The following is a 19,557-nucleotide window of genomic DNA, read 5'->3' as shown; positions in this document are numbered from 1 at the left end:
ACGCTGTGTAAAATGACACAGAACACTCTGGTTAGATTCCAAGCCCACCAATCAGAGTTCTCTTTGTCATTTTACACAGCGTGGGAAAATTCCAACGAACTGCTAGAACCTAGGAAGTGACCTCTAGTGGCTGTCTAATAGACAGCCACTAGAGGTGGAGTTAACCCTGCAATGTAATTATTGAAGTTTATAAAAAACTGCAATAATTACACTTGCAGGGTTAAGAGTAGTGGGAGTTGGCACCCAGACCACTCCAATGAGCAGAAGTGGTCTGGGTGCCTACAGTGTCCCTTTAACCTCTGAAACCTCATTGCAAGCCAAGTCATTTGTCCCTAGATGGACAAGTACATCCAATTCCCCTTCCTGCTTTGCTCGCTTAACAATATTACAGATACGTCTCCTGTCTCTGTGAGCAGTAGCTCCGGGAAGACACCTCACAAGACCATCATTGTCCATCTCCACACCTCTTATGATGGAATCCCCCAACAACAACTGCTTTCTATTGTGCCTCACCATAGTCTCCAAGCCTCTCTCCACAACATCACTAGCCTCAGTGCCTCTCTCCACAACACCACTAGCCTCAGTGCCTCTCTCCACAACACCACTAGCCTCAGTGCCTCTCTCCACAACACCACTAGCCTCCGTGCCTCTCTCCACAACACCACTAGCCTCAGTGCCTCTCTCCACAACACCATTACACTCTGAAAGTGCAGAAAATGAATTATGTAGAGCAACAGACTGTGCAATATGCCTTTTATCCACAACTCCAAGTCTACCAGATCCTACAGTGATCCATCTGCCATTCCTAGTATGTCTCTGCGGCAGTGGCTTTGCAGCAGTTCCAGCCTGAGTTTGTTTACCAGATAATTTACAAATCTCAGACTTTAAAAATACAATCTCCTGCCGCAAGATAGAGAACTGTCTACAGATTAGACAACAACCAAACCTTCAAAAAAGTGGAACGTGAAACAAATGCATAGCAACTATTACACTGAACTAAGTCTGCCCTTCCAATAAGGCAAATCATTTTAATCAAACAAATCTTAACTTTTAATTTATCTTCCTGAATAACGCAGATCACCTCCAGTTTATCTCCAGAATATCTCCAACCACACACACTTAGAAGCAACACTTAGATGAAGCAACCAAGCTTTCGTTTCCTAGTTCGAGTCATAGTTTGATGTTCTAAAATTGGGATTCTGGGAGATACATAACTGCAACCATTTTTGGAAATCTGTGCAGCGATAACAGAATGAGGGAATACAGGGTCCTCCATTCACCTTAATTTTTCCAATGTACATAGGGGTTTATGGTGCTTGAAGTGTACTTTTAAGTTATGCTGGAAAAATACTTTTTTTTTTTTTTTTTTTTTTTTTAATTCATCTGCGAATGTCTAAGGGTTTAGATGAATGAAACTCTAATGGAATTCTGTTTGATTCAAACTACAGGTTTTATGATACTTCCAAGCAAGGTATTGGTGCTTTATTCATTCATTTTACAAACATTTTTCTTTCTGAGCTGACCGAAGAAGATCCATGTTCTTTGTAAGTATTTAAGTACATAAGCACATTGGTATTTTCAATTGCATTCATACCATTCTGTGTTAATTACGCATATTTTGTTTTTTACCGGTGCAGGGGTGTTTTTTGTGTTTGTTTTTCTTTTTGAAATGTATTTATTTGTTACATTATAATTTATCTAGTCTGCATTGTGTAATTGATTAGTGGACTGTAACATGACTTGGACAGTGACATGGCTTCTATCATAACACAATATACAAGAACGCCTAAAGAGTCATTGCTTTGCCATTGTTGGCATGTCAGGCATATACATGTATAAGAAAACCTCCACCGCCAGGGTTCCTCAGACATCAGCGCAAGGGGAAACCTAATGTGCATGCACCGCAAGCGATGCACGCGCATTAGGCCTTCCCCATGGCAAAGCATTGAGTCAATGTTTTCCAATGGGGATCTCCACAGCGTGAGGACATATAGCATCGTTTCATGAAGTTAAACTCCATGAAACTGCAGGAAGCATGTCTAAACTCTTATTTTGTAGGGTTACCCTTACACTGCAGGGTTAAGGTGAACACTTGACCCAGACCACTTCAAAGAGATGAAGCGGTCTGGGTGCCTATAGCTTCCCTTTGAGATTAGAACCTTTTAACTGTGTCATGATGATGACTAGTTTCAACGCAAAACAATGCACACCCAAATAATTATTATTTTATTTTTTTATTTTTTTGTCAATCTCTTTTTATTGAAATTTTGTTTTTTCATACCCTTGCGGGTCAAGAATATTTGAACTGTACATCAAACATAATAAAGAATACAAGATAGTGAGTAGGCGCTTCCGAGTATGTAACAGAGAGAGTTGTAAAACAGGGTTTGATACAGCAGTGTTTCCCAGACACTAAATCAGAATGAAAATAAGTAAAGGATGTGTATCACAAACCACATAGGGAGGGGAAATCCCCAAACCAGGTGTAATAATAAACAATAATAATAACAAACAATAATAATAACCAAAAAATACGACCTGAGCACAGGCGAATGGCAGAGTATTATCTATAAAATAAGAATAAAAAACATAACATAGTGTGTACTGTATACTGAAAATCTGTAAATAATATGAGGATGGACTACCACTCACATTTACCAGAGCCGTACCAGGCTCTGTATAGCAGGCTCAAAGGTGCCAATTCAGGCTAACGAAACTCCAAGGCAGAAATATGAAGGATTCCGTAGTAAAAAAAGAATTTATTTGATGAATAAAAATATAAATATAGAATAACAGACTCTCGGTTACAAGGAGAGCAAAATGGATTTTTGATATGGATTGCTTATTCCCTAAGGGTTTAAATTTAGATTTTGAGTTTTCTCATTTTTTGTAATATTTTTATTTTAGATATTCTTCATTATCCATTCCCTCTTTTTTTATATATAATTCCTTTTGGCCTATTTTTGGCCGGCTTCTACACCCCACTTATGTGTATGCTCCATCATAAGCTTTGTTTACTGAAGTGGTTAATTAATATTGAGAGTTTACAAAGATGACAGTTTAAGAGCCACCTTTATGGATCTCCATTTGCTATATTAAGGTTTTTTTAGGTTTTTTATGTATTTCTGTTTTTATATATAATCAATTCTTTTTTAAATATAATTTTTCCGAGACCGGAAACTACTGAACGCTGCATGCGTTCCACCGTGCGTTCCAACTGACGATACCGGAAATGACATCGTCCGCAATTACCGGAAGTGACGTATACGGAAGAAAAACACGCACAGGTGATCTACAATGCCGGGCGCATTTAAACAAGCCACGAGGATCCGAAAATCAGCACTGGAAGAAGGCCACCGAGCCGAAACGCGTCTGCTGTCCTTTTATCATTTGATTGTATTTTATTTGTTCTTTATATTTACTCCGACGGTTTACTTTGTTTGGGGTAAGTGGATACCTTTATTTTATAACATTTGTTGTTTGGGTTCCACCCCCTTGTAACCGGGAGTCTGTTATTTTATATTTATATTTTTATTCATCAAATAAATTCTTTTTTTACTACGGAATCCTTCATATTTCTGCCTTGGAGTTTCGTTAGCCTGAATTGGCACCTTTGAGCCTGCTATACAGAGCCTGGTACGGCTCTGGTAAATGTGAGTGGTAGTCCATCCTCATATTATTTACAGATTTTCAGTATACAGTACACACTATGTTATGTTTTTTATTCTTATTTTATAGATAATACTCTGCCATTCGCCTGTGCTCAGGTCGTATTTTTTGGTTATTATTATTGTTTATTATTACACCTGGTTTGGGGATTTCCCCTCCCTATGTGGTACATCAAACATAATCATGAAAACATAGTACGGCATGAACAATAGCATTTAAACGAAATCATGTACTAGAGAATGTGGGCCTGCAATGGTATGTTATCGTGAGTGTGTGAATTGCCTCGGGAGAATGGGTGAGTAACCATAGTATGTGTGTAGTAACCCTATCGGGTTCTGAGTTATGGCCTTCTTCTATGCATACCCAGGGCCCAGGGGGCCTGCGGGGGGGGGGGGGGGTACGTAGGTTTGGAGCGGTCGCTCCCTCTTGTCAGTGGGGGGGATGAGGTAAGCTAGGAGTGGTTCAAGGCCAGCAGATTATGTGTAGTTATAACTGTGCAACGTAGAACATGTGTGGTAAAGTCTCTGTTGTTGGAGTCAGGCCTCAGGAGTAGGTCGCTTGTCTGTGGCCTGGTTGGGTGCGGGTATGCCCAAAGCGTGGCAGAATGTCGGGAACTCCTCAAGTGTGCAGAGTTTGTGGACAGTTCCGTGTCTAGTGACCACCAGGAATCTGGGTGACCTCCAGTGGTATTCTATCCCCGCTTCTCTGAGGGTGCTGGTGACTTGGTTCAGCGATCTGCGCCATTGTAGCGTGGCTCTGGTGAGGTCTTGGTAGACGTTAAGCTGTGCGCCTTCAAATGTGAGTGGCGTCTTGCCCCGGAGAGCAGTCATCAGGATTCTTTTGTCTTGGGAGGCAGCACAGCGGACAATCACGTCCCGGGCCAAGCTTGGGGCTGTCCTGCCCGAAGGTGGCAGGCGGTATATCCCATCCGTGTTAAATTTCTTGGCCTGTGTGGGTGGCAGGATGGCGGCCACGAGGCGTCTCAAGTAGTGAGGTAATTCGTCTGAGGAGACGTCGTCTGGTACTCCTCTTATTTTTATGTGGTTTCGCCTTGTCCTGTCGTCGAGGGCGATATAGTGGAGGGAGAGTGCTTGCTGTTGATTCTGGAGTGCCAGTACTGTGTCCTGCAAGGTTGTCAGTCCCTGTTTGATGTTGGCAACATCGTTCTCTGTGGCCTGAACCCTGACATCTATAGCCTGCACGTCAGATTTAATGGCTGCTATGCTGGTCGCCAGGAGGTTTTTTATTTCCCCAATTAGGTGTTGGAAGTCCCGCTGGGTGACTGGGGCAGACCCATCAGTGATTCCCCCTGTTGTAGGTACCTGTTCTGGGGATTGGGCATGTGGGCTGGGACCCCTGAGTACCTTCATGGTGTCCTGCTCCGCTGCTCCCGCCATTTTGGCTGGCGGCCTGTGTTGTTGCAGCATGGTGCTGATATCCCTGGACCCTGAAGCCGTCTCCGGTGGGGGTTTCTGGGACCGGCGGCCCATTTCTGCCCGAGTGGGTGAGGGTGCTATATAGGGATCTTCCCCTACTGAATCCTCTGGCTGATCGAGGCAGTCGAGGAATGCCGTCCAATCGAGGGCTGCAGCCGGCTTGTAGGCCGCGGGTCTGCGCTTCCGGCGATTAACCCGTGCCGGGCACACAAACGGCATGGGAGGTTGTAGGGGAGAGTCCCGATGGTTTTATTCCCCCCTTGTCGGGTGCTTTTTCAGGTTGCAGTCGGGAGCTTTGCTGAGGTGCGACAGCTCCGGCTCGTGGTCAGGCTCCGCCCCCCCCTATTTTATTTTTTTATTCTTTATTTTGTGGTGCTGATATATAGAAACATGCTTACATCGCCATGACAGCTGATATATGCCAATGAAGTAGTACATAATAAACATTATCATGGCAGTCAACGATAGCACATTTTTAAATGAATCCGGCTAGGCATACATGTCTATGTCCTTGGTTACTTTCAGATAGGCAGGAACAATAATTAGGGATGACATTCTGGTTAATCCAAATAATTATTTACTTTCAGTAATGTTTGTTTGCTTGTGCAGGTATCTAATGAATTTCCTTCTGGATGCCACCCTTGGGATGCTGGTGATCTGGATTAGTGTAAAAATTGTTGCAGTAATAGTAAAAAGGCGACAGTTGACGTTATTGGTATTTGGAGAATATGGTAAGCAAACTTTCAGTTCTTTAAATATCTTCGAGAATGATATATTTTAACCCTTTCAGGACAAGGATGTTTTCTCTGTTCTTTTGCAACAACAATCTGGGCATTCTTCACACATTATTATGCAGTCATACATTATATTTCTCCACTTATATCATACATTGAAATGGTGATTCTACATATTATCAGTGGGTATTGCCAGTTAGAATACGGAAGTAAAGTAAAGCAAAACAAAAGTGGAGGGTGAGGTAGCGCCACAGGTGAAAAAAACCTGATTACAAACTATACAAGCATATATACAAGACACAACATAAGAGAGAATAAATATAAGATAAAAAAACAAAAATAATTCTAAATATAGATAATGAATAGTAATCAGGAGTCCTAAAAGTAAGTCCAAAAGAGTCTATGCATGATAAATACAGCAAAAAAGTCCCAATAAAACCTTGTATAAGAAGTCAATCACAATCTTGTCAGGGGAAGTATTCCTCAGTAATGTATGGGCATGAGATATTCGTGAAATCCGTATGAAAAAAATAAAGACAGCAAATAATGTTGCAGTATATCTCAACAGGTACTAAGTCTAGTGATGTCCCGAACAGTTCGCCGGGAACCGTTCGCCGGCGAACATAGCGTGTTCACGGTCGCGAACACGCGCAATGTTTGGTCCGCCCCCTAATCGTCATGGAGGTGGGAGGGTCTGCTGCTGATTGGCTGGAATGTGTCTGCTGACTGTGAGGTACACGGTCAAAGTTTACTCAGATGACAAATAGGGGGCGGACCGAACGTTGCGCGTGTTCGCGACCGCATGGTTCCTGGCGAACTGTTCGGGACATCACTAACGAAGTACTATTTTGTAAGAGGTCTATACATAAACTCATGTTTTCCAAAGCTAGAAGACTAGCGCTAGTGTGTATGGCATACAGTTGTAGTAATAGTAATTTTTGTAGTAAAATTATTGGGAATTCAAGGTGAATTTTAAGGCCAAAATAGACCAAAAAGGAAACATTAATAAATCTTTCAAAGCTTGTTTGTTTTTGGCAATTAAGTATTAGACTCTCTTTCTAATTAATGTAATTAAGTACTGCTGATAAGTAGTATACTACTTTCAGCTGTTAAACTACTTGCTTAGGATACCGATTCACAAGTGTATTTCATAGTTGTGATTGTTTAAAGTTTGTTATATATATTGTAAAATTGATGTATGCATCAGCTTGACAAAGCCCTTTTGGGGTCGAAACGTTGCTGTTGTGGTTCCTAATAAAGTACCTGTCTTGAACCAAGGAGTGCCTGGACCTCTATTACTTTATACATTTTTGGCAATCTGGTGTTTGATTCCGGTTCAGCAAGCACCCTGGCTCAGGTTTATGAGAGTGAGTGCAGTTCCACACACTACCAAACTGGAAACATTGTCCAAGTTACCTATACTTTCATCTACGCTACTTTGGCCTTAAATTTGAACTTTACTTTGAATTCTTGACAGTTCTATCTTTAGTGAATAACCCTGTAAATATGCAGATTTTGGTAATTGTTACTTCTGTACTTTTTGATCTACATATATGTAATGTGATTTTTTTTGTATCTATAGTTTTGTACTCACTTGTATAAACAGTAAGTTCCCAGAGTAAATATTTATACCGTTGATACTTGTGTGTCATACATGTATATTGTTGGAAAATCAGTAGACAAAACTGTATAATATTATGTTGTTTTTTGAACTTACTATTGCCGTGATAACATCATCATCATCTGTTATACAATAAGGCCTTAGTACTCTTTGGAGAACATATGTTTTTATTTTTCTCCTTAGATTTGCTGTAATGAATAATTTAAATTAATCTCTGAAACAAATACTAAATGTATGTTAGAACCTGTGACTGAAACCAGATCATTCCCACCGGAGCCCTGGGATGTTTTACTAATTGGTCACAGTTTCTTCTGCATGGTTCAGAAAGCTATGGCTGACTGCAAGATCTCCACTATGTGGGCCGGCTATATCCCTCCTGTTCCGTGTGCTTGAATGACCATGCAACCACAAATTTGCAGCAATAAACCAGCTCATTGATTCTCGCACCATATTAAACTCCAACATACAGAACATGATACAGACTAAAAACACCATTCTTTGACACAAAATTGCAGTGTGTGTGTCTGTGTGTGTGTGTGTGTAGACAAAATGAAAATGAAGTGAAGTATTTTAATAAGTATCGTTAGGACAATAAGTAATTTATCATACTACTTCTTTGTTGTAATTGACTTCACAAATTCACCCTCTCCGCCCCTAATTTCCACTGTGCTTGCTTCCAGAGAGAAGCGTTTCTACAGTATCCTTTTAAAAACTCCGCCTGCGAAGTCTCAAATGAATATGGGTGGTTACTTCACACTGCTGTCATAATTTTTGTGAGGCCTAAAAACTGTTCTGAACCTGAACACACATGTTGTTTTAGGTATGCAATATGACAGCAAATGGCCCAATGAGGTAACAACGATCATAATGGCAATTTTTGACATGCTTTTGGTGATATCTGTGATCCAGAGCTTCCAATTGGGAGGCCATATAAAGGAGCTTGCTTGTGTTGTTGGCCCATAGAGTCCCTTTTCAACCTTAGCTCCACTAAAGGGTTACACCAAGACACCTTTTGCTTTTTAAAGTGGTCATGGAGGAAGGGATCTAGCTTGAAATACTGCACATATCAAGCAATGTGCACTCGTGACTTTGGCCAACCAGAACTGTCAACTCTGTGTGGAGGGCATTATTCATAAGAACAACAAAAAAAAAAAAAAACAGTTGTAAGAGTTAGAATAACCCTTTAATGAGTGTGCACTTCCTCATATATAACGGTGATAGCCATGGTATGTATACCAAAACTGTTGGTAAAGTTATGAGTGTACTGTCTTTTGTTTGTGGAGCATTTAGAAAGAAAAAAACAAAACCATATAATCCAGTATTGCTCAAAAAGGTAAGATTTGTCCACTTTAAAGTAACACTACAGGGTTCGTAATACAAATCCGTATTCCTAATGCTATAGTGTCACTCTCCTTTTCGCTTTTTAGGTACTTTCCCACCCACACCTCCCCTCCCAGGTGCAATAAAAATGTAATAAAATATTTAATTGTTTCCAGTTACGAGGTTCCCTTGGTGCTGCTCAACTCTCCTTCCCCAGATTCATCACTGTGTAGGCATAGCTTTTTCCGTGATCGAGGAGAATTGGGGACCTAATGCGCATATGTTGCACGTGCGTTCACGTGAACAAGTTTTACTCTGCCTGTGTCTTACTGACAGCCACTGGAGGCAGTCTTAACCCTGAAATGGAAACATTGCAGTTTCTCACATTGCAGCATTAAGAGGACAGGGACACTGCACCCAGACTACTTTATTGAGATTAAGTGATCTGGGTGAGTCTAGTGTCCATTTGCTGTATGTCAACAAGGGCTGCAGAGCTGCCAGTACATGTAAAGAATAAAAGTGGATACATTCAATTCAAGCTCAGTTATATTAAAATGTCCTCTTCAGTACAAAAATCTTTATATAATGTGTGTGTATGTGAAATTATTCTCAAAGTCTCACACTGGAGGGCAGTGTAGAGCTTCTTTGTAACTTATTAATGTTTATAACAAGTGGAATAGGTCTTGGTTAAATACATAAACTATAGAAAACAAACCATTCAAGACTTGCAGGAGCTGAAATGGCACATTTCATTTTGTACAGAGTGACAGAATGTGGCACAAACATAACTGCTTATTAATGTAAAACTGTCTTATGTATCTAAGTAAGGCTTTGAATCATAAATTATTTTTAGAACTGCTACAACCAAAATATTTACATTGTTTAGAAATGTAGTTTATATATTGTAGTATATATTGTCATAAATGGTGTTTTTAAATTACTTTAACTATTGAAACTAGCTTCTCTAAATCACTTATACTTACATCAATAAATCATGAGCTCTGCAATGTTCGGGAATGGCTCAGCTCCCTGAATAAACATGTACAAATGCGTTCTTCCTTGGCAATTCTGATGCTGGGTAGAATGGTGGTCGTGATTCTTCTAATGATAGAATAGGTGAATTTATTTTAGGCTTTTATCACTCGACAGGTTAGAGAGTCTTACGAGATATGACTAAAACATGTACAGGTCATGCAGCTAGAGAGAGGAGATTTGAGGAGTTTGACATAACAGGACTGTTTACTAAAGTGGGAATTGCTACGAATTAAAAGTGAATTTAAAATTTCGGGCCAAAAAAGCCAAATGTAACCTTTAATTTTTTTTTCTACGTTTTGGCAGCATTTGTAAACTCTTTGATTTCCCAGCAATTCTCACTTTAGTGAATAACTTAAAAATCGGTCCCTGCTGGGATTATCTGAGCTAAAGTATGGTTGTTTCTTGGTCTGAAAAAAGAAGGTAATAGGTTATTGGATATCCTCTGTTTGCAACAGTAAATGGAATTGGAGCAGGGGTGGGGCTGTTTGGAGAAATTTTAGGTTACTTATAACAATATGTAAAATGTAATCTAGCACAAGAACAATGTGTCTTATTTCCACTGACTGAGTACTAAGCATATTTATTGCATTTTAAAGACACGTTACTGTGAGTACTATTGTTGTGACGGTCTGTTATACACTACGATAAACCAACAATATGGAGCTCTTAGCAAAGAGCGACATTAGGATAGAAAAAAAGGATTTGGGCCCTTAAATAGGGACTTTCCCTCTTAAATAGGAACACCTGGAGGTATAAGTGATCAACAAGTACATCATGGATAGTAGATCAGTACTTATAGCAGAGTAGCATTTTTGTTATTTAACAAATGTCATACTTGTACATAATCACAAAAATGTGTGTAATCTGGAAAGTTTTTTCCATGTAAAATACTCCAGAATCAACTGATCAATCTTCATTAAGGTTCTCTGTAGAGCCTTATCAAACCATCATTATGGTGCAAGAACTTTGAACTAAGCCTACTTGGGGATTGGACCTTCAGGAAGTTTGCCAAGACTCTCTCCAGAATGGAAAAGGCCAAGACGGCGCTGAGAGCTCTACACAGACAACAGTGACTTTGATATTCCCTGCTATCATGTGTCACAGCAAGTACCGTATATACTCGAGTATAAGCCAACCCGAATATAAGCCGAGGCCCCTTATTTTACCCCAAAAAACTGGGAAAACTTATTGACTCGAGTATAAGACTAGGGTGGGAAATGCAGCAGCTACTGGTAAATTTCTAAATAAAATTAGATCCTAAAAAAATTATATTAATTTAATATTTATTTACAGTGTGTGTATATAATGAATGCAGTGTGTGTGTATGAATGCAGTGTGTGTGTGTATGAGTGCAGTGTATATAAGTGCAGTGTGAGTGTGTGTGTGTGTTGCAGAGCCTTGGTGGGGGGTGGGCATTTGTATTATTTATTATTTTAATCAATTTTTGTTAAATTATTATTTTATTTTATTATTATTTATATATTATTATTTTTTCCGTCCCCCTTCACTGCTTGATACATGGCAGGGAGGGGGGCTCTCATTCCCTGGTGGTCGCTACCTGCCTCCACCATAGCCACAGAGCCAAAAGTATTTTTCAATAGAAAAAAAATAATCTGTTTCATTCCAGTTATTTCTGAGTTACAGTTTCCTTGATATATGAAATCATTCTGTAAAGAGTTAACTATGCTGAAATAGGAGAATTAAATTGTGTGTGATTTTAAAGGACTTAAATCGTGGCTACCTAGTGCTCACAAGCTGATGGAGAAGCTCTTACCTCTCCTGCAGCTCCCTCCTCCTCCGCGCCGGTGTCCGGTCAGCTCCCCTGTCAGCTAACACGGTAAGTCTCGCGAGAGCCGCACTATGACCCCGCGGCCAGGGCCGGCCTTAGGGGTGTGCGAGCTGTGCGGCCGCACAGGGCGCCATGGAGCAAGGGGCGCCCTGACAGCCGACACAGCCCGCACATGGCCGGTGTCAGGGTCTATTAAAAAAAAAAAAAAAAAAAATTGCGGCAGCGGGGGCGGGGCTTACCGAGCTGCGGGGGCGGGGCTTATCGTGAGGCAGAGGCGGGGCTAATACCTCCCGAAGCCCCTGCTGCACAGGAAGAGGGAAGGAGTCCCTGCTTTCCCATCAGCCAGCTGCATCCACTGGATAGAGGTAAGTGTGACTGTTTGCCTGTTAGCCCTCTTTTCCAGCCCTCTATGTGTCCCACTATTCCCCCCTCCCAGCCCTTCATATGCTCCTATACCCCCCCTCCAGCCCTTCATGTGTCCCTATAGCCCCCCCAGCCCTCCATGTGTCCCTGTACCCCCTCCCAGCCCTTCATATGTCCTTATAGCCCCATGTGTAGCCCCCTCCCCAGCCCCATGTGTCTCATTATAGCCCCCATGTGTCCCTATAGCCCCCCCACATGTCCCATGTGGCTGTGTGACTGTGTGTGTGTGTGTGACTGCCTGTCTGTGTGTGTGTGTTACTGCCTGTGTGTGTGTGTGTGACTGTCTGTCTGTGTGACTGCCTGTGTGTGACTGTCTGTCTGTGTGTGACTACCTGTCTGTGTGTGTGTGTGTGACTGCCTGTCTGTGTGTGACTACCTGTCTGTGTGTGTGTGTGAGACTGCCTGTCTGTGTGTGTGACTGCCTGTGTGTGTGTGTGTGTGTGACTGCCTGTGTGTGTGACTGCCTGTGTGTGACTGCCTGCCTGCCTGTGTGTGTCTGTCTGTTTGTAACTGTCTGTCTGTCTGTAACTGTCTGTGTGTGATTGGCTGCCTGTGTGTGATTGGCTGCCTGTGTGTGATTGGCTGCCTGTGTGTGTGTGACTGCCTGTGTGTGTGTGTGACTGCCTGTGTGTGTGTGTATAACTGTGTGTGTGTGTGACTGTCTGTGTGTGTGTGTGTGTGTGACTGTCTGTGTGTGACTCTAATTGTGTGTGTCGCTGTAGCTGTGCCATTGTGTGTGCCTGTGCCTGTATGTGTGACTGCCTTTAACTGAGTGTGTGTGTGTGTGTGTACATGCCTGTAACCAAGTTTAAATTTCCCCCACCCCTTCCTGTCAAGGCCACACTTTGACTGACAGACGCTCACTCACTGACAGACGCACACTCACTGACAGACACACACTCTCATATACACTGACAAACAATGACATACACACACACACACACTATTACTTGGACACACACTGACAGATGCACACTCTCACTGACAGACGCATGCACTCACTGAAAGACGCACGCCCCCACTGACCGACACATACACACTCACTCACTGACACATACACACTCACTGACTGACACATACATTCACTCACAGACACACACACACACACTTACAGACACCTACAGACACACACACACACACACATTCACTCACAGACACACACACACATTCACTTAGACATACACACTCACAGACACACACACACACAGACATTTCCACTAACACTCACAAACTAATATTTTTTTAATTTTATTTTAAATCCACCCAGCCTCCATGGGAGAGCTGGAGTGGATTTCTTGCCTGCAGTCTTTTTTCTTGCCTGCTTGCCTACTGGGCGGGCAGGCAGGGGGCGCACAGACTGAGTAGGCGGCTCTTAGTGATGCCAGGAGCCGGACTGACGTCATATTCCGGCTCCCGGCTTCATTAAACGGCGCAGAGGGAGCTGAGCAGGAAGAGCTCAGGTGAGTATGCTCCTTCGCTTGCCCGCTGCCAGCCTCGGGGTGGGGGGAGTGCCTTGTTTGCCTTGTTTGCCTCACGATATACACGTCCCTGGTGCCTGTGTGTGTTACTGTATTCAGGCAACTTGGTGGGGGGGCGCCATGAAGACTTTCCGCACAGGGCGCCTATTTGCCTAAGGCCGGCCCTGCCCGCGGCTCTCGCGAGACTTACACTGGGAGCTGACAGAGGTGCTGAACGGACCGGCGCGGAGGAGAAGGGAGCTGACAGGAGCTGCAGGAGAGGAGGAGAGGTAAGCGCTCGCTTGTAAATTGCCATAATACAGACATTGACTCGAGTATAAGCCGAGTTGGGGTTTTTCAGCACAAAAAATGTGCTGAAAAACTCGGCTTATACTCGAGTATATACGGTATTCTTGTCCCTGCATACGAGATGTTTTGTAATATACCCGATCACTTTAACATTGTTCTCCCGCTAGTGTACCCGCTTATGGTCATACCTTGGGTTAATAGGTTTGGTAGACCTTCAGACATAATTCTTGGGTGCTACATAGTTATGGTTATGCATTGAGAGGGGAGGCAGGAAGTGACATAGGGGAACAAAATAAGAATTACCAAAACAAAAAAATAATAACACACAAAAAATAAACAAATAAAATAATGACGAAAAAAGAGAGGAAAAAAAAGAGAAATATAAAAAAATTCAAAAAATAAACAAACAAAATACGTTTTTTTTTTATATATATATATTTTAGTCATTCATTTATTTTATTAATGGGAAAACGACTGTATGATGTATATGATACTGTGGTTGATTTCAAGGCCTTGAAGGCTATTTGGTTTTCCAGCCGCCGCCGTTTTACAAACCCGCCCCTCTGATTTCTTCTGAAGTAAACATATGGAGACACCTGATTGAGCGGCATCTTTCCCTATATGGGTATTATGTAATCGGCCTTGGTGCGGGTGGTCTCTGTACCCCAAAATTATGGTTACTAGGGCTATGGGTGCCATAGGGACAACCGGGTATGCACCTGCTTACTGCACCAAAACCAGGGGTTGCCTTTCTTCTTATTGTATATACCAGTTGACCATAGGCATGTTCAATTGATTGATCAAATACTACGTTTATATGTTTTCTTGTTTATCTTGCTTTTCTTTTTTGCTTTGTTTTCGCACTGTGATATTGTCTCACTCACCATACATGTTAATGGTCCTCGAATGCAGACCCTGCTTTTCTTTCCTCTAACACTGGGACATGGATCCCTTCATCTACCATTTTCAACTACCTATCTGGGTGTGGATCTCTCAATGACAGGAAGCCATACACTTCCAAATCCAAGGCGCTTATGGTCATCACCTAGCCATATTTATGGCTTTCTTGTTGTATATCCCCTGGACTATGGTTATAGTCCTTTCGATAGAGAATACTTTCAAGGAGACCTTCCAACTCCTGGTCCCTTCATTCCTGTTTTTGTTCACTAGTTATGGTACCTGAGGGCGGGTGGGCGGCCCAATCTACTTGCTAACTGCCACATTAAAAGCTACACAGGTCTTTCGTTTCCCTAGCTCAAATGCTGGGTTGTGACGGATGGATGAGCCATTGCCGACACCCTACAGGGTTCCTCCACTTTGCTCGATAGAGCTGGGAGAAGTGGTGGCCCCCACAAAACATAGCGATTATCCAAGTATTCCGCGAACACAAGTATATGATTGTCACAGCACAAGGGGCTATGATTGACGTGACCGTGCTGATATTTATAATAAAAGTAAGTCCCTGATCGGCGCGGCCGCACATGAGCAGGGCAGTCATGCCAGAAAGGGAAAAAATAACTTACTTGGATCGCGGCGGAATGCCGCCCGATCCCCAGTGAAGACTGGTCCCGGCTGGTGCGACATTCAAAGGGCTGCCGGCCACTGTGGTCCCGTTCTCAATGTTAAAGGGCGCACTGCCCACATTAAAAATGTTTCTGTGTGCGCGTGAGATGTCAATATCGACGTCAATATCGACGCACACGCACGTGTTGGGGGCAAAGGCCATGTAATAACTAATCACAGCACTGAGAAGCATATTTAAACCCTGTAATGCATTTTCTCAGTGCCCTGTCATGGTTTCCACTTGTTGGTTGTCAGAGAGTGTGTTCTTGGTGTTGTATTTCTGGTTTTTGACTTTGGCTTTTATTTTTGACTTTCCCTACTTCTGGTATCCTGACCCTTGGCAAGTTTATTCGTATTGTCTCATTCTGTATCCCCAACCTTGGCTTGTAATTTTGACCATTCTCTTTTGTTAAGTCCGGCCATTCTAAGGTCCAGTATACGTTGTTTGTGTTGATATAGTTTTGCATATTGGGTCACACAGTAATCGTGACAATGATCCACCATAAAGTTCTATACCCACAATGTCAAGGGACAAAATGTTCCTATGAAATGACACATGTTGGGTTGGGAACTAGAGGCATGGGGGTTAAGAGACCTGGCGCTGTGAGAGGATGAAGAAGACCGGCATCTGGGCTGGGCTCGATTTTCTCAACTCAAATTTCACAACTAGCTGTACTACAAGCAATGGCAAATACAGGAGAAGCTTCCAAGTACGGGGGCGTCACCCTAAGTGATGAGGCTATCCTCACGAGAGACAGGTGAAATAAACCCATATTGTAAGTAGTTTACCCCCCCCCCCTTTTTTTTGTTTCCCTCCTCCTCCACTCCCCCTTTAGCCCGGCGCTGGGGACTCTCCTCCCTCTTCCGACGTCATCCGCTGAATGCGCGACAAGAGCCGCGCGCGCATTCAATCAGTCCACAGGAAAGCATTTCTCAATGCTTTCCTATAGAAGCAAACGTCTTCTCAGTGTGAAAATCAGTGAGAAGCACAGAAGTGCCTCTAGCAGCTGTCAATGAGACAGCCACTAGAGGCTGTATTAACCCTAATGTAAACATAGCAGTTTCTCTGAAACTGCTATGTTTACAGCTGCAGGGTTAACCCTAGATGGACCTGGCATCCAGACCACTTCATTAAGCTGAAGTGGTCTGGGTGCCTATAGTGGTCCTTTAAACGTAGGAGTCATTCAGATACCTAATTGAATTGTCCATTTTAAGCTCTTGGTGATGGTGACCACCGTCTCAGGAAACGAGATGTCCTTTCCGAGGTGAAGAAGATGGTACAGAAATATTGGCATTATTTTATTTTCTAAGCCAAAAATATGTTTTTGCTTCCCTTTATTGTGGTCTTGATTGATTTATTTTTGATAAGCTTTTCAAATGATCACACTCTGTTACAAAAACAAACAAACAAACAAAAAAAAGTTTCAAATAGTCTTGCTACAAAAATCCCTCTAGGCTTTAATGGTAACTTCTGTAAATAAATAATTAGATTTGTTTTTTTTTCTCCCAACTAATTTTGATCATTTGAAAACTTGTCCAAAAATCTTAAATCTAGGCCTATGTATATGTGGGCAAAAACAAGAGGGTCAAAAAGAGGAAAAGCAAATTTGCATAACTTATTTGTAATTTGTGTCATGGCAACCTAGCACTCTGATTCTGCATGGCAATGTCTGTTAACTTGATGTGCGTAGCATGATGGGCAGTGTCAGATAATGTTTCTTTAATTCACAGTGGCAAAAATTGTTTGACTTTTGCATCAGCTTATTCCTAACCGTGTAAAAAAAAATCCCCTGCCTTACAAGTCCTAATAAAGAGGTGGCATAGAGTCCTGCTTCCTCTTGAGTTTTACTAGAAACAGAACATTTTCCTGTCCCCTACCAGTGGCGTCGCTAGGGGGGGGGCCAGAGGGGGCCATGGCCCCCCCTACATCATGCTGTGCCCCCCCTTGGGCCCCCCTAAATGCCAGCAACCTGCTGGCCATGGGTTTAAATTATATTCCCTCGGGCTGTAACAGCCCGAGGGAATGCAGGAGAGAGGAGCTGGAGCGGTGCTGGGGTCTGCCTATGGCCGGAGAGAGCACTGACAGGCTCCCCGGCACAGGCCCCGCCCCAAATTAAGCCCCGCCTCCCGAAAATAAGCCCCGCCCCCGCCCTTAAGCAGCAGCCCATGCTGCTGCTGCTGCAAAGGCCAGAAGATGGCTGACCCCCAGCAACAGGTAGGCTTGGTGTGTGTGTGTGTCTGTGTCTGTCTGTCTGCTAGTGAGGAAGCTTGTGTGTGTGTTTGTGTATGGACTCAGCAGTCTGTGTGCGTGTGTGTGTGTGTGTGTATGGACTCAGGGCCGCCATCAGGGCATGACAACCATAACGGTTGTCATGGGCCCGGCGGTCCTGGGGGGCCGAGCCCCACATTCATTATGTGCACACACATATTTATATATATATATATATATATATATATAATCTATCTAAATCTATATATAGCGATTTTTGCTATATATATGTGCACAGAGATCCCCCTGCTACCTGTACAATTAAGAGGGGGCCCAGCAGCACACTCTGTCCTTCTTTCCAGCTGCTCTCTGTCTAACTTTCCTGCGCCCTGTTGCCATGGGTTACTATGGCATGCTCCGCACAGCACACAGGCCTGTCTCGCGAGAGTTAGTCAGACAGGAGCTGGAAAGGAAGACAGTGTGTGCTGCTGGGCCCCCTCTTCAATGTACCGCAGCTGGCTCCCTCCACCATGCCACTGGACCAACAGGGAATGCGAACTCCCCCCTCCCTGTCCACGGTAAGAACCAGGGAGGGGGGAATAAAATTGAAATATACACACACAAAAAAAAAATACTCCCCTCCCCCCTATTTTACACACACACTGAATCCTTACAAGCACACACTCTGCACTACACACACACACACTACATTCACTAAACACACTCTGCACTACACACACACACTACATTCACTAAACACACTCTGCACTACACACACATTACATTCACTAAACACACTCTGCACTCACTACAAACACTACATTTACTAAACACACTCTGCACTACACACACACACACACACACACACACTACATTCACTAAACACACTTTGCTCTACACACACACACACACACTACATTCACTATACACATTTTGCACTACACACACACACTACATTCACTAAACACACTTTGCGCTACACACACTACATTCACTATACACATTTTGCACTAAACACACACACTACATTCACTAAACACACTCTGCACTACACATACTCACACTACATTCACTATACACTCTCTGCACTCACGACAAACACTACATTCACTAAACACACTCTGCACTACACACACACACTGCATTCACTATACACACGTTGCACTACACACACTACCTAAACACACTGCACTACACACACTACATTCACTAAACACTCTGCACTACACACACACACTACATTCACTAAACACACTCTGCACTACACATACTAACACTATATTCACTAAACACACTGTGCACTCACTACAAACACTACATTCACTAAACACACTCTGCACTACACACACACTACATTCACTAAACACACTTTGCACTACACACACACACTGCATACACTATACACACGTTGCACTACACACACTACATTCACTAAACACACTGCACTACACACACTACATTCACTAAACACACTGCACTACACACACTACATTCACTAAACACTCTGCACTACACACACACACACACACTACATTCACTAAACACACTCTGCACTGCACATACTTACACTAGATTCACTATACACTCTCTGCACTCACTACCAACACTCCATTCACTAAACACAGCGGTGCTGGGGTCTGCCTATGGCCGGAGAGAGCACTGACAGGCTCCCCGGCACAGGCCCCGCCCCCAAATGAAGCCCCGCCTCCCGAAAATAAGCCCCGCCCCTGCCGTTAAGCAGCAGCCCATGCTGCTGCTGCTGCAAAGGCCAGAAGATGGCTGACCCCCAGCAACAGGTAGGCTTGGTGTGTGTGTGTGTCTGTGTCTGTCTGTCTGCTAGTGAGGAAGCTTGTGTGTGTGTCTGTGTCTGGACTCAGCAGTCTGTGTGTGTGTCTGTGTCTGGACTCAGCAGTCTGTGTGTGTGTGTGTCTGGACTCAGCAGTCTGTGTGTGTATGGACTCAGCAGTCTGTGTGTGTGTGTGTGTGTGTGTG

At 43.1% G+C, this 19,557-nt stretch overlaps 1 protein-coding gene across 2 annotated transcripts in view; it reads left to right on the top strand.

The window, feature by feature from the left end:
* The window catches only part of LOC134601042 (store-operated calcium entry regulator STIMATE-like), a 105,113-nt gene that overhangs the window by 35,090 nt on the left and 50,466 nt on the right, over positions 1-19,557 (top strand). For both annotated transcript variants that reach the window (XM_063445457.1, XM_063445456.1), the window contains exons 3-4: positions 1,449-1,544; positions 5,715-5,836. In XM_063445457.1, the coding sequence (XP_063301527.1) occupies positions 1,449-1,544; positions 5,715-5,836 (218 nt within the window). The remainder of the gene's footprint in view (positions 1-1,448; positions 1,545-5,714; positions 5,837-19,557) is intronic.

Source organism: Pelobates fuscus, chromosome 3 (genome assembly GCF_036172605.1).
Source record: "Pelobates fuscus isolate aPelFus1 chromosome 3, aPelFus1.pri, whole genome shotgun sequence".
Taxonomy (NCBI): domain Eukaryota; kingdom Metazoa; phylum Chordata; class Amphibia; order Anura; family Pelobatidae; genus Pelobates; species Pelobates fuscus.
The sequence above is the reverse complement of the archived record's forward strand: the minus strand, read 5'-3'. Positions and strand labels throughout refer to the sequence as shown.